This window comes from Hylobates moloch, unplaced genomic scaffold (assembly GCF_009828535.3).
Source record: "Hylobates moloch isolate HMO894 unplaced genomic scaffold, HMol_V3 SCAFFOLD_21, whole genome shotgun sequence".
NCBI classification, from domain to species: Eukaryota; Metazoa; Chordata; class Mammalia; order Primates; family Hylobatidae; genus Hylobates; species Hylobates moloch.
In genome coordinates this window covers 42,876,429-42,897,622 of record NW_026652296.1, presented here as the reverse complement: position 1 = coordinate 42,897,622, position 21,194 = coordinate 42,876,429, and the positions used below count along the sequence as shown (strand labels likewise).

The 21,194-nt window shown below is 43.2% G+C and overlaps 1 protein-coding gene across 5 annotated transcripts in view; it reads right to left on the bottom strand.

Moving 5' to 3' along the window:
• The window catches only part of DZANK1 (double zinc ribbon and ankyrin repeat domains 1), a 92,133-nt gene that overhangs the window by 7,516 nt on the left and 63,423 nt on the right, over window positions 1–21,194 (bottom strand). For all 5 annotated transcript variants that reach the window (XM_032142116.2, XM_032142117.2, XM_058432847.1 and 2 more), the window contains 5 exons: window positions 20,648–20,812; window positions 18,868–19,075; window positions 4,757–4,860; window positions 2,702–2,776; window positions 162–258 (listed from right to left, as the gene is read on the bottom strand). In XM_032142116.2, the coding sequence (XP_031998007.1) occupies window positions 162–258; window positions 2,702–2,776; window positions 4,757–4,860; window positions 18,868–19,075; window positions 20,648–20,812 (649 nt within the window). The remainder of the gene's footprint in view (window positions 1–161; window positions 259–2,701; window positions 2,777–4,756; window positions 4,861–18,867; window positions 19,076–20,647; window positions 20,813–21,194) is intronic.

The window sequence follows — 21,194 nt, the reverse complement described above, 5'->3', positions numbered from 1 at the left end:
GACTTCAAAAGTCTCACCTCTGACTTCAGAGAAGCCAGAGAAATAAAACGACTGGAACATAACTGCAAGATCTGTGACTGGGCTATCAAACTCTTAGCAATTCTCTGCTATCATGTGTTCCTGGTCAGTTGTTTTAAAATTGCCAGAAAGGAATAACTCACCCCAGCTGGACCTGCTGCCGCACAGACCCCCATCACCCTCGGCAGCACTGCTCAGAAGGTGATCGCTGAAATTCACTGCCTTGTTCAGGTAAAGGTTCTGGGCAATGAAAACATTCAAACACCATGAATGATGAGGCTGCTTTGTCCCACTAGAAAGAAGGATCTCCCTGCTAATCTGCTCCTCCTTATTAAGTACAGCTGTACCTACCCAGAGAGTGGAGCCTGAGACCTGGATGTCCTTCCTGACTCCTCCTCACCTCCCCAGGATGCTCTGTCCATTCTGCTGCTTACACACGGCTCAGTCTGGCCCCTCCTCCTCTCCCTCCCTGAAGCCCGAGCCCCCTCGTCTCACACTGGGACCATCACAATAGCCTTTCAACAGGGGTCTGCCAGCCTCCCTGCATGTGGCTGTCCCAGTCACCTTTATATCCTTTATAAGTGATTGTGTCATTTCTCTGCTTAAAGTCCTTCAATGTCTTGGAATTAGGGTATCATGATGGGAAGGTCTCAGGCTGCCAAGTGTGAATCCTGGGTCTGCTACTTACTAACTTAGTGCTCTTGGAAGAAGCGGGTTGCTTAACTTCTCTGAGCCTCAGTTTCCTCACCTGGAAAGTGGAAATAATATAGCCTACCTCAATGGCATGTCGTGAAAGCAAAATGCAGTAAAATGGACATCTATATAATGAGGCCAGACACAGAAGTCTGTGTGCACCCGGACTGATCCCCCTGCACCCTCACGTGACTGCCTGCTCCTGTCCCAGGGAAGAGCCTGCTACTTCCTGAACACTAGAACATGCAGGCTAAGAAAAGATGTATTAAACCTAGGGCCCAGGTGTAGTGGCTCACTTCTGTAATCCCAGCACTTTGGGAGGCTGAGGCAGGTGGATCACTTGAGGCTAGGAGTTCGAGACCAGCCTGGCCAACATGGTAAAACCCCATCTCTACTAAAAATACAAAACTTAGCTGGGTGTGGTGGCATGACCCTGTAATCCCAGCTACACAGGCAGCTGAGGAACGAGAATTGCTGGAACCCAGGAGGTGGAGGTTGCAGTGAGCCAAGATTGTGCTACTGCACTCCAGCCTGGTTGACAGAGCAAGAATCTGTCTCAAAACAAAACAAAACAAAACAAAACCAAAACAAAACAAAACAAAACAAAACAATGACCTGGGAACAGTTACTCCAATTCTACTTGTGAGATAGCTAGCACACTGGAGATGCTGCTGGTGGCCCACCCTATTCCCACTAGCTGGCCAGGTTACTCACCCCAGCTGTTGTGTAGCTGCTAAGAGCTTACTGCTGGACCTCCTTCCCCAGCAAAGTGCCCTCAGTAGGTGGATGCTGCTTTGCCCTAGAGGTTATGCTCCCTCTCCTCCTTGCCTCAACTGGGGACAACTTTGTGGTGTAATTCATTCTCCAGAGTTCCCCTTGGATCAGGCTAAAGCTCAACTTTGCTTTTGTCTACCTGCTCATTCAGTGGCTTCCCCTTCCTTGACCTGCTTCTCTCACTTCCCTTCCCCTGAAGTTCCTCTCTGACCCAAGCTCTGCTCTAGTCACAACAATTAAAAAGAGCAGTTAGTGCTTTATTTGGTTTCAAAGCACATTCATGTGCATTAGCTCATTAGATACTCCCAGCCTCCCCATGAGTTAGACAGGGCCCATGTTTCTATCCCAATTTCAACAACACCATTAGCACCTTGCCAGGGCCTAATAAATGTTAATTTCCCTCCTTTTCCTTGGCTTCTCAATTGATTAATTATTCTGACTTCTTGTCCAATGAAACTAAAGCTGCTAATGTCAATCAATTAATGTTTGAAACACACTTACAGGCTCTGTGGCAATGCCCCAGTCACCATATAAAAGGGAAGATCAAGGACACATGGCCACAAAGTTTGGTTTATTTTATAGAAGAAAATATGTCAAAGGGCATATCAGCAAATATTTTTGTTAGTCTTTCCCCAAATCGATTATATGACAGACATGCCATTGGACTTCAGTGAGTCTGAATATGCCTAAGAACTACAGAACAACAGGCCAGGCGCGGTGGCTCAAGCCTGTAATCTCAGCACTTTGGGAGGCTGAGGCGGGCGGATCACGAGGTCAGGAGATCGAGACCATCCTGGCTAACACGGTGAAACCCTGTCTCTACTAAAAATACAAAAAATTAGCCGGGCGTGTTGGCGGGCGCCTGTGGTCCCAGCTACTCGGGAGGCTGAGGCAGGAGAATGGCGTGAACCCGGGAGGCGGAGCTTGCAGTGAGCCGAGATCGCGCCACTGCACTCCAGCCTGGGGGACACAGCAAGACTCCGTCTCAGAAAAAAAAAAAAGAACTACAGAACAACTCCTGTTCTCACTATATCTTCATGTGCCTGTCTGAGTTTTAACTTATTTATCTAATTCTATGAAATTGCTTGCCTCTAGTAGCATTTAATAATATTTGAAACTTTTCCTTTCTATGGATTACACAGAAGCATTTCTATAAATTGTCTCAATTTACTAATCAGTCAGTTCTCAAATGAATAACTTCTGGAGGCTTACTCACCTTGTTTGAGACTTGACTATAATTCAGTCTGATGCTAACTTCACAACCATCTTCGTGGACAGTAGCAGAGATAAGCTTTTAAAAGAGTTGTAGAGAGAATTCATAACTGTGGGTGTGGGACTCATTGCCTTAAGAGTGTACAAATTCTGAGATGTTAAACTCTAAATTTAACCAAATATTTAATTAACACAGAAGAAAGTAGGAAAAGAAAAACAGAGCAACAAAAACTAGGTGAGATAAACAGAAAACAAAGAACAAAATGGCAGATCCAAATCCAACCATATCTAAATTCTACTAATTATAAATAAACTACTCTAAAGAGAAGAGACTGCCAAATTGAATAAAAAGGCAAGACCCAAATCTATACATTCTTCAAGAGATGCACTTTAATCAAACTACATGACTAGATGTTATCACCTTGGAAAAGGTATCCTGGTAGCGGGTGGGGACAGGGCTTGGTAATTAAGGGACAAGTATCACAGTTGAGCAGGTTTCTCTGTAAGTAGCAATAGGAATTCAGATTAAGCCAAGGGACAAGAAATGTTTTCATGAAGGGTCAGATAGTAAGTATTTTAGGTCTTGTGGACCATATGTTCTGTATTGTGAATACTTTACTGTCATAGCACAAAGCAGCCACATAAGTAAAGGAATGGGTGCAGCTGTGAGCCAATAAAATTTTATTTATAAAACTGGGCAGTGGGCCAGATTTGTCTCAACCACCACAGTTTGCAGATCTCTGGATTAGGCTGAAGAATTCATAAACTACCAAAACAGATTATCAAAGGAAATTGGGCAATACTTGAAAATGAGATCATCTAGATGTTGGCCTATTTGGCAGCAGAAGAGTACACAGTCTATTTCATAAAGTTCCTTCTAGTCTTGCGACAAACAGAGGAAAGGTCCTCTCACAGAGCTGTCTTTTTATAATGGCAATGTAGTATCAAAGAAAGGACATGGGACTCTGACGGGGTCTGACAGATCTGCTTCAAATCTTGAACCCCATGAGACCCAGCAGTGTAGTCTTGGGCAGGTCACCAAACCTCTCTGAGCTTCAAAATTCCTGGCTGTCAAATCAGGCTTCCTCTAACTATCAACTGCAGTGTGAAAAACCACCCCAAACTTAGTGGCATTAAATCACCACCACTTTATTATGCTATGGATTCAGAGAGGGCATAGCAGAGATAGCTTGTCTTTGCTCCACATGTCTGAGGGCTCAGCTGGAAGACTCAAATGGCTAGAGGTGGTTGGATGTCTGAGGGCTGGAATCATCTAGTGTCTGGTCACTCACGTGGCTCATGAGCAGAGATGACTCGAGGACTGGGTTCAGCTGGCGCACCTACATGCAGCCACTCCATGTGGCTTGGGCTTCTCATAGCAGGGTGGCTGAGCTCCAAGAAGAAGTGTTGGAGGTGAGTGTGCCAAGCAAGAGAAAGCCACATGACCTTATGTGGCCAAGCCCTGGAAGTCTCATGGCATCACTCCCACCATAGTCCGTTAGTCAAACAGTCACAGACCCGCCCAGATTCAAGGCGAGGGAACACAGATTCTACCATTTGAGGGGAAGACAGTCAAGGAATTTGTGGTTATTCTTTTTTAAAGTGATCACAAAGGTAATACACCTTCCTTGCAGGTTTGCTGTGAAGGCAAGAATGATGAATACAATGCTGATGCTGGGTGCACTGTAAAATGGCAGCCGTTATGTTACTGTTGCTATATATTAACAGTGTATGATTTAAGTGCACAATCTGGATGGATTAAATTGTTCTGGGACCTTTCATTCTGACTGTTAGAATTTCCAATGTGACATCTGAGCATGAGATGTTCAGAATCTTATTGTCTTAGGTCAGGTGCCCCAGAAGCAGACTCTGAGACAATCTTCATGTGCAAGTGATTTATTAGAGCAGAGCTCACAAGGCAGAAGAGTAAGAAAGTGTAGAAAGCAGAGCGGGAAAGGGAAAGGAGCCAGGCAAGATGCAGTTTCAGGCAAAGTCCATGGAGGGTTCCTTCAGCCTGATCCCGTGGACACTTGTGGAGTGGAAATTTCATCTCACCCACCTTTCCCATCCTGGGTTCTGCAATCAAGGCCCGGAATTCAGGGTTGTTCTGAGCATAACACCTGAGGTGAGCAGAGATGTGATCCAGCTGTCTTCTCCAGTACCCTAAGAAAGAAGAGAAACCCCGCCATCTGAATGATTCTCCTGAGGCTAAGAAAGAAAAATGCTAGCGTGGAACATGTGTTCTCAGAGAGGCTAATTTCCTTTGTCAAACTTTGTGATGGACTTTCCTTAGTGAACCTCAACTACGTCCTGGAACCCATTTTCTTCCATAACTGCTTGTTACATGTGATTAATCATAGACTATTATAGAATCTCAAAAGAGGCCAAGTGTGGTGGCTCACGCCTGTAGTCCAACACTTTGGGAGGCTGAGGCAGGTGGCTCACTTGAGGTCAAAAGTTCGAGACCAGCCTGGCCAACATGGTGAAACCCTGCCTCTTCTAATAATACAAAAATTAGCCGAGCATGGTGGCGTGCACCTGTAGTCCCAGCTACTCAGGAGGCTGGGGCAGGAGAATCGCTTGAACATGGGAGGCAGAGGTTGTAATGAGCAGAGACTGCACCACTGCACTCCAGCCTGGGCAACAGAGCAAGACTATCTTTCAAAAAAAAAAAAAAAAAAATCTCAAAAGAACATATTTTGATTGCCACACATGGGGTCTTTTCTTTTTCTATGATTCTATCCCACCTACAATAACTTATCTAATGTTTTATTTTATTTGTTTTGAGATGGGATCTCACTCTGTTGCCCAGGCTAGAGTACAGTGGTGTGATCATGGCTTACCACAGCCTTGACCTCCCTGGGCTCAGATGATCCTCCCACCTCAGCCGCCCACATAGCTGGGAATTCAAGCATGCACCACAACGCCTGGCTAATGTTTGTATTTTTTTATAGAGATGGAGTTTCACCATGCTGCCCAGGCTGGTCACAAACTCCTGGGCTCAAGTGATCTGCTTGCTTCAGCCTCCCAAAGTGCTAGGATTATAGGTGTGAGCCACCGCACCCAGCCCTTACACAATATTTTAAATGTACCGTTTGGGGCTTGCCAAACGTGTACACCCCAATCAATATATAAAACATTTCCATCACTCTAAAAAGTTCTCTTGGGTCCCTTTCCAGTCTGCATAGGGTTTAAGACACATTTGAATTAGTTGCCACCATTTAAAACTTGAGAGATTTCATGTGAGTCTGATGCCTGGTTTCTCATATGCAGGTGGAAGATGCAGGGGCACTGGGCTCACCTTCCCACACAGGCTGACCACCTGCTTTGGACAGGGCACAGGCTCTCCAGCTGGCCACAGCCCCTGCTGTGCCCTGGGGCCACTTAACTCTGCAAACCCACATTGGATCCCACCTACCAAATGAAGACACTAAGCTGAAAGCAATCAGAGGGATTTTCCAAGGTCATGCAGCATGGGTCAGTGGAAAGAGCACATAATTTGGAGTTCAGACAGGCCTACATTTAAATCCTAAATCTACCATTTATTAGCTTAGTGATGTTGAGCCAGACACTTAAATCTCCCTAAGCCTTACTTTTCTTACCTAATAAAATGGAACCAATACCCCCTACCTCATGTGTTACTGTGACATTAAACAAGAGAACCTAAGTGTTCTTAGTTGGGTTCCCCTGAAAGCAGAATCTGAGATAAAGACTTAGGACAGGTGGTTTCTTTGGAAGGTGACCGTGGGACATGCAAGTGATGGAGTATAAAGAGCAGGACAGGGAAGGGAAGGAAGAACAAATGTGTTAAAAACTGGTTAATACCCTGGGCAACTGGGGCCCGATCTTGCTGGGGATATGAGGGACCATGGAGGACATGTCTCACAGTTGTCAGCTGAAGGACAGAGAAGCTAAGGGATCTGCTCCCCGGCTCCCTTGCCCATGAGTGAGGGCAGCCCAAGTAGTGTTAACTCCCAGTGCTTCAGGGTTGCACCTGTGCACGGATAGGCAGCCTTCTCCTGCTCTGAAGTTGGAGGCAGCAAAGTTAAGAGAGATAAAATTATTCAAATAAAACAGCAAGAGAGAGAATGGGGCACATTTGATGAAGCATGCTAGCAATGATGGGTGAAACCATCCACCACGGCTGCATTGAAAACAAGCAGGCTGAGATCTGGCTCGGGGCATCTGGACAGTCCACTATGAGTAATCGAGACAATGCTAGAGATCATACTGAGCCTAGCACACTGTTTGACACAAAGTAGCCATTTATCCCACAAATATTTACTGGGCACCTACTATCGGTCATGTACTATTCTAGGGCTAGGATACAGAAGTGGACAGAGTTCTTGCCCTCAAGGATCTTACATTCTTAGTGGACACAGATAATATGAAAATACATAAATACGTATGTAGGAGTATGTTAAAAATGAGGTTCTGACTGAGAAGCTACAATACAATAGATCTATACTTCTTTTTTTTTTTTTTATAGACGGAGTCTTGCTCTTGTCGCCCAGGCTGGAGTGCAGTGGTACGATCTCGGCTCACGGCAACCTCTGCCTCCCGGGTTCAAGCCATTCTCCTGCCTCAGCCTCCTGAGTAGCCGGGATTACAGGCACCTACCACCATGCCTGGCTAATTTTTGTACTTTTAGTAGAGATGGGGTTTTACTATGTTGGCCAGGCTGGTCTCGAACTCCTGACCTCACGTGATCTGCCTGCCTCAGCCTCCCAAAGTGTTCTGATTACAGATATTAGCCACCACACCTGGCCTAGATGTATATTTCTAAAATGAAATCTCAACTCTCAAAAAAGCACTGAGTAAGGACCTTGTGTGGAAGTCCTTTGGAAAGGGTCATTGTAAGACTGTGAGTCCCCATGGAGAGGTGAGGTCTATTCCCTTCCAGCTCAGGCTGAACAAGGGGATTCGAAGGGACTAGTTTCTACTACAGGAAATTGAAAACCTATTTCTATTATCCACTGCTACCAAACAAAACACCCCAAAACTCAGTGGTTTAAAACATCAACCACTTTACTGCCCATACTTCTGTGGGTCAAGAATATGGTCAGTGCTCTGCAGGGACGGTTCATCTCTGCTCCACCTGGTGTCAGTTGAGCCATCTCAAATAGGGCTATGGGATCCAAGATTATTTCATCCACAAGGCTAAGGCCTCAGTGAAGATGGCACAAACTACTGGGAGCTGTCTGGGATGGCTCAGCCTTCACCTGCACTCATTCAAATGTCTGGAGTCTTTGGGTTGGGTGCTGGCTCAGGTGCTCTGTTCTTCTTCATGTGGCATCTCTTCTAATGCAGTAATCTATACTGAACTTCTTTACACAGTGCTGACTTCCTAGAGAGTTAAGTGGAAGCTTTCAGCTCTCGTAAGGCCTAGGTCCAGAACTATCACGGTGTCTCTTCTATCGCTCTCTATGTGAAAGCAAGTCACAAGGTCAGTCTAGATTCCAAAGGAAGAGAAACAGCCTCTTCCTCCTAAGGACAGGAGGGATATGAGGAATGATTCTGGTCATCTCTGCAGACAATCTACCACAGGTCTGATACCACATTTATATCTGGAAGACTTCAGTCAGATTGTGGGCTGGGTTTTGACTCCCACTAAGGACATCCAGAGGGCAAAGAAGAGCTGGGAATGAACAACTTCTGGCATGGCAGCCTAGGGATTTGAGTGGACCTACTCCCCAGTAAAATTGTTAGAGTAGGTAGCTAGGGAGACATGAGCAGGGCAGGAAAGGCTCCCCCCACCCCCAGAAATGTCAGGTCACCATCAGGTGATGGTCAGGCAGTTGTTAAACTTTCTCTAAAATAACAATTGGCTGCAGCTGGTGCCAGGGGACAGCAGTCTCCCAATAGATAGAGGACACCTGAAGCTGGTGATCAGCAGCTTCCCGATGAGATCTCAGGAGTTGGACGAGTGGGCTCAGGCATGTGCACTGAGAAGAAAAATGGCAGAGTTTAACTGGTACATGACCTTTCTCCAGGAACACTCAATGGATAAGGGAATGCCTCAAGTGAGCATGCACACAACTTCCGTCAACATACAGTGCATGTGGTCCCTCCCAAGTACTGGCAGGCCACTGAACATGGGGACAGCCCACCAAGAGGAATCGGGGGAGAAGTAATGCCAACTCTGGAACCATGCCAATGTATAAGCCCCACATCAAGGGCTGAACAGCACACTTGAATCTCTCAAGTCACCCGCTTGGCCTTCTTCAAAGTGTACCTCCTTTCGTTCCTGCTCTAAAACTTTTCAGTAAACTTTCACTCCTGCTCTAAAACTTGCCTCAGTCTCTCACTCTGCCTTATGCCTCTCAGCCAAATTCTTTCCTCCTTGGAAGCAAGAACTGAGGTTGCTGCAGACCTGTACGAATTCGCCACTGCTAACAAAACTATTTAAAAAAACAGCAAAATCCATCACAAGTATTTTAGAGCCATCTAGAAATGGTTCTAAAGCCATACAGATAATAAACATTTAATGAAAATATACCAAAACTCAGAATCATGAGAGTCTGTGGTGTTTGAACCATGGGCCACTCCCTTCCACTCCTTCTCAGCTCCACTCCATATAGGTGCAGCTGAGTACACAGGGCTCCCTCTCCTCAGAGTTTCCAAAGGGGTGTAGTATCTTCCGAAGAAGGTCAGGGACTTCAGTATTTCTCATCCTGTCCCAAGTGCCCTTTGCACAGGCTAAATTCTGGCCAAGTGTGGTCAAGAGATGGGGGCTCCCTTTCTCTGCCCAGTTACCACTCATGGGATGGATGTTCTACCTTTGATCTGGAACACTGAGAATACTGGGGTCCAGACCACCTATTCCTGGCTCATTCAGCACAAGTCCAATGTTGGGAGAAGCAAGTCATGAAGAACAAAGGCTACAGCTGCTTACCCAGCCCCTAAAGCAATGGTGCCACATTGAAAAAACATGCCATTGTCTCCATCCAGAGCATTGGCTTGGAGATTTTGCCCAGGGGAAGGGGCAGGTCAAAAAACAGAGTTCAGAATCTCTTCGCAAAGAAACAGACTTCATTTGCAACAAAGTGTGGGAAAGTTCAAGCCTAAGGCTGCTTTCAAAACAATGGAGGGTATGTTAAAAAGCAGTTAAAAGAAGACTAGAAGATTCATTAGAGATATGAGCTAAATAGGCCGGCCAGTTTACCTCAGAGGATCAGAGAAATAAACAGCTAAGAAGAGCCCTCCTGAGGTAAGAAAAATATTCAAACATTGACCTAAAAAACAATCCCTGTAAAGCCAGGCTGTCCAACCCACAGCCCATGGGCCACATGTGACCCAGGATGACTTTGAATAGAGCCCAACACAAATTCATAAACTAACTTTCTTTTTTTCTTTTTTTTTTTTTTTTTTGAGATGGATTCTCACTCTGTTGCCCAGGCAGGAGTGCAGTGGCATGATCTCGGCTCACTGCAACCTCTGCCTCCCGGGTTCGAATGATTCTTTTGCCTCAGATTCCCAAGTAGCTGGGATTACAGATGCCTGCCACCATGCCCAGCTAATTTTTGTATTTTTAGTAGAGATGGGGTTTTGCCATGTTGGCGAGGCTGGTCTCAAACTCCTGACCTCAGGTGATCCGCCCACCTCAGCCTCCCAAATTGCTGGGATTACAGGTGTGAGCCAACCCCCCGAGCCACAGATTCGTAAACTTTCTTAGAACATTATGAGATTTTTTTTTTTTAAGCTCATCAGCTACCATTAGCATTAGTGTATTTTATGTGTGGCCCAAGACAATTCTTCTAGTGTGGCCCAGGGAAACCAAAAGATTGGACACCCCTGCTGTAAAGGATGCCAAATTTAATTAAACCAGTCTGTGAAGCAATTTATGCCCCAGGTCATGGTTGAAAACAATAGAGGAATCATCCAACAATAAGCAGAGCTTAATGGCTAGGTGTGGTCAGGAAAGAGACAAAGAGAGCCCTGCCAAACCACCATCATCCTATGGTGACAGGGTGCGTGCCAACACTACACTCTCCATGGAGTCACATCAGAAGCTTCATACTGTGGGGGTGAAATAGAGTTCACTAAAATGAACAGACAAACAGACAAACAAATAACAATAACAAGCCTGGAAGACAGGTCAGTACCCAGAGTTGATACAATATATTATCTAACACACCCAGTTTCCAACAAAAAAATCATGAGACATGGGGTGACCCAAACACAGGGGGAAAAACATGCAACAGAAACTGCCTGTGATAGGAACTAGATGTTGAAGATTTAAGACTTCAAAGCAGCCATTATAAACATGCTCAAGGAACTAAAGGAAATCATGCTTAAAAGGAGTAAAAGAAGAGCCAAGAGTAGTGGAATGTACATGTAGTCCCTGCAACTCGAGAGGCTGAGGTGAAAACATCTCTTGAGCCCAAGATTTGGAGGCTGCAGTCAGCTATAATTGCACCACTGCACTCTAGCCTGGGTGACAGAGCAAGACCCTGACTCTTAGAAAAAAAAAAAAAAATAGAAGAAATTATGATGCATTTCAGGAGGCTGAGGTGGGAGGATTGCTTGAGGCTAGGAGTTTGAGACCAGCCTGGGCAACATAGTGAGACCCCATCCCTACAAAAATTTTTTTTAAATTAGCCAAGCATGATGGTGTGCACCTCTAGTCCCAGTTGCTTGGGAGGCTGAGGTGGGAGCATTGCTCAAGCCCAGGAGTTTGAGATTGCAGTGAGCTGTGATTTGTATCATTGCACTCCAGCCTGGGTAACAGAGCAAGACTCTGCCTATAAAAAATTAAAATAAAAATAAAAAAAGAAGGAAGAATTCTTCCTGAAATAAGAGAATATAAATAAACACATGAAAGGAAAACCAAATAAGAATATGTAGCAGAAAAGTATAATAACTAAAATAGATAATTCACAAGAGGCGCTCAACAGTAAATGTGAAGTAGAATAAAAAAGGATTAGCAAACTGAAAAATAGGTCAATAGATATTACACAATGTAAAAAAAAGAGAGAAAAAGGAAAGAAGAAAAATGAACAGAGCCTAAGAGACCCATGGGAAGCTATCGAGCATGCCAACATCTACATGAGAAACCCAGAAGGAGAGGAGACAGAGAAATGGGACAGAAAAAATATTTGAAGAGATGATTGCCAAACCCTTCCCAAATTTGATAAAAGACATGAATTTATACATCCAAGAAGCTCAACAAGCTGGAGGTAGAGAAAGATGGCAGAAAAAGCCTATATCATTCATCCCCCCTGCTGGAACACCAAATTTTAACAACTATCTGCACTCAGAAAAGCACCATTACATGAACCAAAAATCAGGTGAGCAATCACAATACCTGGTTTTAACTTCATATTGTGGAAAGAGGCATCGAGAAGGGCAGGAAAGACAGTCTTGAATCACTGATACCGTCCTTCCCCATCCCCCAGCAGCAGCTATACAGCATGGAAAGAGAATGTGTGCACTTTGGGGAGGGAGAGCACAGTGACTGGAGACTGTACACTGAACTCAGTACTGCCCTGTCACAGCTGAGAATAAAGCCGTGCTGGGCTCTGCCAGTGCCCGCACATGGAGGGAGCATTTGGACCAACCCTAGCCAGAGGGAAATCGCTCATCCTAGTGGTCTGAACTTGAATTTCTCAGCAAGCCTCGCCACTGGTGGTCGAGGTGCTCTGGGATCATAGGTAAACTTGAAAGGCAGTCTAGGACACAAAGACTGAAATTCCCAGGCAACTCCTAGTGCTAGGCTAGGCTCAGAGGCAGTAAACTAGGGTGGTACGTGACCTAGGGAGACACCAGCTGGCATGGTTTAAGGAGGGCTTGTAATATCCCTTCTCCAACTCCAGGCAGTGCAGCTCATGGCAACAAATGCGACTCCTTTCTACTTAAGGAGAGGAGAGCAAAGAGTAAAGAGGACTTTGTCTTGTATCTTGGATACCAGCTCAGCCACAGTAGGACACGGCACAAGGCAGAGCCGTAAGGCCCCCCTTCTAGGCCCTAGCTCCCAGCTGACATTTCTAGACACATCCTGGGCCAGAAGGGAACTCACTGCCTTGAAGGGAAGGCCCCAGTCCTGGCAGGATTCATCATCTGCTGACTAAAGGGCCCCTGGGCTCAAATAATCACCAGCAATACCCAGGGAGTATGCTGTGGGCCTTGTGCTCTGATGTGTGCTAACTTCAGGGAAGATCCAGCACATTCCAAGTTGTAGTGGCTATGGTGCAAGACTCATTCTGTTTGAGAAAAGCAGAGGGAAAAGTACAGGGGATTTCATCTTGTACCCTAGGTACCAGCTTGAACACAGTGGAGTAGAGCAACAAGCAGGCTCTTGGGGTCCCCGAGTCTAGGCTTAGGGCCTTGGACAGGATTTCTGGATCTGCCCTGGGCCAGAGGGGAGCCCACTGCCCCGAAGGGTGAGTCCCAGGCCTGGAAGCATTCACCACAAGCTAACAGAAGAGCCCGTGGGCTTCAAGCGAACATTGGCAGTGGCCTGGCAGAATCCCCTGTGGACCTGTGGACCAGTAGTGGTGGTGGCCACAGGGAGAGGTTCCTCTGCCTGTGGAAAGGGGAGGGAAGAGCAGGAAAGACTTTCTATTATGATTTCATTGCTTAGCTACAATATAATAGAACATCAAGTAAATAATTATGTTTTTTTACTCTAACCCTTGGCTCCCGACAGCATCTCTCGACATGCTCAAGGCCTGGTAGAACTCACCATCTGGAAGGGGAGGACCTTGGGCAAGGCCCAGTGCTATACTGGCTTCAGGTATGACCCAACTCAGTCCCAACAGTGGTGGCCACAGGAGTGCTTGCATCACCATACCCCTAGTTCCGGGTGGCTCAGCACAGAAAGAGAGACTTTGTATGTCTGGGAAAAAGAAGGGAAAAGAACAAGAATCTCTTCCTGGTAGTCCAGATAATTCTTCCGGATCTTATCTAAGACCACCAAAGCAGTACCTCTACAAGTCTGCAAAAAATCACAGTGTTATGGGGCTTGGGGTCCAAGTCCCTTCGAATACCTGGAAACCCTTCCCAAGAACAACAGGAACAAACAAGTCCAGACTGTGAAGACCTCAATAAATACCTAACTTTTCAAGGCCCAGACACTGAAGAGCATCTACAAGCATCATCAGCATCCAGGAGAACATGACTTCACCAAATGAAATAAATAAGACACCATGGACCAATCCTGGAGAAACAGAGATATATGACCTTTCAGACAGAAAGTTCAAAATAGCTGTTTTAAGGAAACTCAAAGAAATTCAAGATAACACAGAAAAGGAATTCAGAATTCTGTCAGATAAATTTAAGAGAGTTTGCAATAATTAAAAAGAATCAAGTAGAAATTCTAGAGTTGGAAAATAGAACTGACATGCTAAAATATGCATCAGAGTCTCTAAATAGCAGAACTGATTAAGCAAAAGAAAGAATTAAAGTGAGCTTGAAGACAGGCTATTCAAAAATACACAGTCAGAGGAAACAAAAGAAAACATAATAAAAAACAACAAAGCACACCTATCAGATCTAGAAAATAGCCTCAAAAGGGCAAATCTAAGAGTATTTGGCCTTAAAGAGGAGGTAGAGAAAGAAATAGGAGTAGAAAGTTTCTTCAAAGGGATAGTATCAGGCCAGATGCAGTGGCTCACATCTGTAATCCCAGCACTTTGGGAGGCCAAGGTGGGTGGATCATTTGAGGTCAGGAGCTCAAGACCAGCCTGGCCAACAGGGTGAAACCCCATCTCTACTATAAATATAAAAATTAGCCAGGCATAGTGGCTCACGCCTGCTTTCCCAGCTACTTGGGAGGCTGAGGCAGGAGAATCGCTTCAACCCAGCAAGTGGAGGTTGCAGTGAGCTGAGATCACACCACTGCATTCCAACCTGGGGGACAGAGTGAGACTCCGTCTCAAAAAAACAAACAAACAAAAAAACCAAACAGATAGTATCACAGAACTTCCCAAACCTAGAGAAAACTATCAACATTCAAGTACAGTAAAGTTATAGAACACCAAGCAGATTTAATCCAAAGAAGACTACCCCAAGACATTTCATAATTAAACTCTAAAAGGTCAAGGATAAAGAAAGTATCCTAAAAGCAGCAAGAGAAGAGAAACAAATAACATCCAATGGAGCTCCAATACATTCAGCAGCAGGCTTTTCAGCAGAAATCCTATCGGCCAGGAGAGAGTGGCATGACATATTTAAAATGTTGAAAAAAATAAAAAAGTTTTACCCTAGAATAGTATCTGTCTGGCAAAAATATCTTTCAAACATGAAGGAGAAACAAAGATCTTCCCAAACAAAAGCTAAGGAATTTCATCAATACCAGACTGTCCTACAAGAAATGCTAAAGGGAGTTATTCAATCTGCAAGAAAAGGATGTTAATGAGCAAGAAGAAATTATCCGAAGGTCCAAAGTTCACGGGTAATGGCAAGCACACAGAGAAACACCAAATAGCACAACACTGTCATTGTCGTGTGTGAACTTCTCTTGACTTAAATAGAAAGACTAAATTATGAACCAATCAAAAATAATAACTACAACTTTTTAAGACAGTACAATAACACTAAAGAGAAAAAACAAAAAGTTAAAAAGCGGAGGGGATTAAATCTAGAGTTTTTATTAGTTTCCATTTTGCAAGTTTGTTTGTTTATGCAATCAGTGTTACTATTATGCATTGCATGGCTCTACCAAAATATCTCACATACCCCATAAATATATACACCTACTATGTACCCACAAAAATTTTTTAAATAAAAAATTTAAAAGATTTTTAAAAAGAAGCTCAACAAGTTTCACGTAGGATAAACCCAAAGAGATCCACAGCGAGACACATTATCAAACTGTTGAAAGAATATGACATGAAGAGAACCTTGAAAGAAGCGAGAGAGAGGTGATTCGTAAGATTCAAGGGATCCCCAATGTATTAACAGCAGAACTCTCATCAGAAATAACGGAGGCCAGAAGACAGTAGATCAACGTATTCAAAGAGTTCAAAGAAAACAACTGTAAAGCAAGAATCTTACAGCTAGTAAAGTTTAACAAAAACAGAGAATTCATTGCTAGCAAATCCACCTTATACGAATACTTACGAAGGTCTTTAGGCTGAAAGCAAATGACCCTAGAGAGTAATATGAATACACACACACACACACACCACCACCACCACCAGTAAAGGTAATTATGTAATTATAAATGACATTATAAATGCATATTTCTTTTCCCTTCTTCTCAACAGATTCAAAAAGAGATTATGTAAAACAATATGGATATAATTATAAAGTTTGGCCTACAACATATAGAAATAAGATATATTAACCAATAACAACACAAAGAAGGTGGGTGAGGCCAGGCGCGGTGGCTCACGCCTGTAATCCTAGCACTTCGGGAGGCCAAGGCGGGTGGATCACGAGGTCAGGAGATCGAGACTGTTCTGGCTAACACAGTGAAACCCCGTCTCTACTACAAACACAAAAAATTATCTGGGAGGCTGAGGCAGGAGAATCGCTTGAACCCAGAGGCGGAGGTTGCAGTGAGCTGAGATCACGCCACTGTACTCCAGCCTGGGCGGCAGAGTGAGACTACGTCTTAAAAAAAAAAAAAAAAAAAGGAGGTAAGAGCAAAGCTTCATTGGGCTTAGGAAATGAATCCAAAGGAATAAATTAAGAGAACTATAAATGGGGGAAAAGAAGGCTAATATAACAAAAGCCATAAATAATAGTTCTTTTTTTAAAAGACATCATAACTAATAATTATAAGTGTTTTAAGAGTTTATAACATATATGTAAACATAAACATAATGTTATATTAGAAAATAATGCCACAAAAGTGGGGAAGAGGGAATTGAATTATAGGGGTAGAATTTCTGTATTTCACTGGAATTAAGTTAGTATAAACCTGAAGTATAGTCTGTTAAGATGTATGAGGAAAACCCTATAGTAACCACTAAGGAAATAACTCAAAGTATGTAGTGAAAAAGTCATTAAATAAATCAAAATGTTACACTGGAAAACAAGCAATGCAAAAGAAAGCAGTAAAGGAGCAATAGAGGAACAAAAAAGGCATTTAGAAACATTTGGAAAACAAAAAGCAAAATGGTAAGTCCAATTTTATCAATAATAACATTAAATGTAGATGGATGAAAAAAATCCAATTAAAAAAAAAACAGGGATTGTCAGAATGGACAAAAAACCCTGATTCATGGTGCTGGACACAATGGCTTATGCCTGTAATCCTAGCACTCTGGGAGGCTAAGGTGGGAGGCTTCCTTGACCCCAAGAGTTTGAGACCGGCAACACCGGCAACACAGTCACACCCCATCTCTACGAAAACGTTTAAAAATTATCCAGGTGTGGTGGCTTGTGCCTGTGCTCCCAGCTACTCAGTAGATTGAGGGAAGAGGATCACTTGAGCCCAGGAGGTCAAGGCTGCAGTGTGCCATGATTGTGCCACTGCACTCCAGCCTGGGCGACAAAGTGAGACCCTATCTCAAAAAAAAGAAAGAAAGAAAATGAAGGTACACCAAACTTATGGGACGCAGTGAAAGCAAAGCTCAAAAAGAAATTTATAGCAGCAAATGTTCATGTTCTGAAGAAAGATCTCAAAATCATCGCCCTAATCTTTGGCCTTAAACCAGGAAAAGAAGGGCAAAGTCAAGTTAAAGTAAGAAGAAAGAAGGAAATCATGATTAGAGTGGAATTTAGTGAAATACAGAATATAAAAATAATAGAAAATCAATAAAACCAAAAGTTGGTTCTTGGAAAAGATCAATGAAATTGACAAACCTTTAGTAAGATTGACTAAAAAAAGTGACATCTCAAGTTACTAGAATTAGAAATGAAATAGGAGATGTTATCACCAACTTTACTGAAATAAAAAAGATTATAAAAGAGTATCACAAACAAATGTATGCTAATAAATTAATCAGATGAAATAGATAAATATCTAGAAAAGCAAACTACCAAAACTGATTCAAGAAGAAATAGAAAATCTGAACAGACCTATAAAAAGTAAAGAGTAATCAGAATTGCCCACTAGACAAACATCAGATCCAGATAGCTTCACAGGTAATTTACCAAAATTTAAATAATAGTTAATACCAATTCTTCATAACCAGTTCAAAAAAAAAGAAGTGTTTCTATAAGGCTACCATTATCCTGATACCAAAATCAGACAGACAGTAGAAGGAAAGAAGAAAACTGCAGACTAATATCTCTTATAAATATAGACACAAAAGTCTTCAAGAAAATACTAGCAAACTGTCTTAGTCCATTTGTGCTGCTAAAAACAAAATACTTGAGACTGGGTAATTTATAAAGAACAGGAATTTATTTCTCACAGTTCTGGAAGCTAGAAGTCCAAAATAAAGGTCCCTGCAGGTTAGGTGTCTGGGGAGGGCCTGGTCTCTCTGCTTCCAAGATGGTGCCTCGTTGCTGCATCCTCCAAAGGAGGGGAACGCTGTGTCCTCACATGGAAGAAGGGTCAAAGGACAAAAAGGGGCCTTAGCTCATTCCCTCCAGCCCTTTCATAAGGCACTGATCTATTCATGAGGGCTCCATCCTCATGATCAATTTCCAAAAGGTCCCGCCACTTAATACCACCACAATAGATATTAAGTTTCAAAATGAAAATTGAAGCACCTAGCTGGGACCACAGGCATGTACCACCACAAATGACTGCTTTAAAAAAAAAAATTGTAGAGACAGGGTCTCACTTTGTTGTCCAGACTGGTCTCAAACTCCTAGACTCAAGAGATCCTCCAGCCTTGGCCTCCCAAAGTGCTGGGATTGCAGGCATAAGTCACCACAACTGACCCAAATTATAGACTTAAAAATAGTCAAAATGGTGAATTTTATGTTATTTAAATTTTACAATTAAAAAAAGGGATAATGGCAGATAGCAATAGCACTGCGCACTAACAACATGCCTATCACGACAAAAGAAACCCACATATGCCATGTGACTGAGGGACTAGGCAACAGGGCTATGAACTAAAACATCAGGATACTGAAAGTTTAAGGAGGAGCTTACAGGAAGAGCTTCTTTTTCCAATACAAAGAAAATTACTTGAAAAAGAGGAAAAGAAAGAAACTTACTTCTTACACATACAAATAAATCTAAAAGGAAGAGAAAATGAAATGTTCTTTCAGAGAAGGAGCGAATTCCCTCCTGACCAGAAGAAAGGGCATCCTTCCCCTTACCTCTTCCTGGGCTGATGGCTGTGAGGGGGGGTTTATGGTCACTCATTTTCTCCTGCCTCTGCTTTTGAGAGGCTATTTCCAGTTCCTTTTTTGCTAGCAGCTTGCTGGATGGGTAGAACAGGCCAGCAGTCTGTGTTCCTATGTCCCTCTTAGTCCTAGCATCAGATCTGGGCAAAGGAATATTCAGGGACTGCCAGGCACATCGGGGCTATGAGTGAGGCAGAAGACATTTTTTAAATTAGAATATAATTTAATCAATCTTGCATTTTACTTATAGAAAACAACTCTAATCAGAATAAAAAGTATCTCAAGAAAAGTGTACTTTGAACTAACAGGGTTTTCCAGCCTTTGCCTCATCTTCCTTGCTCCTGTCTTTCCCAGCAACTTCCAGCCTGATCCATGATTAGCCATTTATTATCTAAAATTCAGCAAATCAAGGGGTGTTTGCCGGCCTGCTTGATGCCTGGAAGATATCTATCCTTCTCAGCTCTATAATCCAGTAGAGCATAGACTTCACTACTCATCCACACTCAGCCACTGGTCACCAACATCTTCTCTAACATACTTTCCTGCATCTAAACCTGGGGACCTGAGAGGAATACCATGAAATGCTGTGCATTGCACAACGTCACTGCATTCAAAGTAGTACAATTCACATGGTGAACATCATATATTTGCATATGTATTAGGGTAATTTTTCTAGTAGAGAAACCAGTATATTACAAGCAATTTCCAATAGATGGCAGTCAAGTATCTTGAGAAAAGAACACCTTTGTTTCATTTGCACAAAGGAGTAAGGGCTAGTGGCAGTCTAGGATTTAAATCTTTCAAACTGGGTTAAGAAAGCCATGAACGGCTGGGCGTGGTGGCTCATGCCTGTAATCTCAGCACTTTGGGAGGCCAAGGTGGGTGGATCACAAGGTAAGGAGTTCCAGATCAGCCCGACCAACATGGTGAAACCCCATCTCTACTAAAAATACAAAAATTAGCCGGGCATGGTGGCACGCACCTGTAAGCCTAGCTACTCAGGAGACTGAGGCAGGAGAATCGCTTGAACCTGGGAGGCGGAGGTTGCAGTGAGCCAAAATTGCACCATTGCACTCCAGCCTGAGCAACAGAGCGAGACTCCATCTCAAAACAAAAAAGAAGGTCATGAACTCCCTAAAACTGCATACAAAGTGCTGAGTGCATCCCCTAATAATGATCAATCTTTAACTTCTTATAATAAAGCGATAAGAAGAAACATGGAAAGTCTTTATCCAGCTTAGAGAAATTTATAAGACTGTAAAAATCTAACACAAAGCCAGTTGTTAGAGCTTAAGGACTTCTGAAAATAACCCAGTGAGATGGTCCTCAAACTATGCCCAGCTGTTATAAATTACAAAAGCAATCTTATATACCCTAAGCTTTCTAAAATATAAAAAAGGGGAAGGAAAAGTTCTCAGAATGCTACATAAGAAATTCAAGAGAAGTGCATTCTATCTCATGTATTTTAAGGCCACTAAAGTGGCATTATGTCTACGGCCTTGCAAATGCAATGGCATACACCTCAATTTACTACACACAAATATGCCCATTTAGATCTTTGATTTCTGAAGAAATCATTCGAGTGTTTAAAATCTAAATTGACTGCATTTATTTACACACCTAGTTGAAATTCCATGTGAAAGTTCTAAAAGTTTTGGGTCTCTTCCCCAGGTTGATTCACAGGGTAGAGCACACACATTCAGAGTTACAGCCTCTTCCTGGGTACCAGTTCTTACTACAGGGGAGGCCTCACCTCAGAAAAAGGGCGAGGTTCCTCAGCAGCTAAAGCCAGCCTTCTGTCCAAGCTAAGTTTCGCCAGGGACTTCACACAAATACCACAGGAGCCACAGAATCGGGCAGACAGGTGATTGCTGGCCCCACATTTAGGGCAAACAGAGCAGCCAGCAGGAATGCCAAGCTAGAGGATAGAAAATATCTTGATGAATATTAGAGTTATAATTTCCTCATGTAAATTATTCCCATACCATACAAATTAACATATGCCTAGACTCTCTGACCCAGCCATTCTACCTTCCAGAATTTATCCTACAGATGGACAAGTACAGAAAGAAGTGTACTCCAGGTCAACCCCTAAAGCACTGTGGTTTTATTTTATTTTATTTTTTTTCCTTATATAGATGAAGTTTTATTTAACACTGATTACAGCCTTATGAATAGGGTACTATTATTATGTCCTTTTATCTGCATGTTACAGATAAAGAGAGTTAAATTAGCTCATCCAACGTCACATCACTGGTGAGTGGCTGAACCAATGATTAAAACCACTTTTTTTTTTTTTT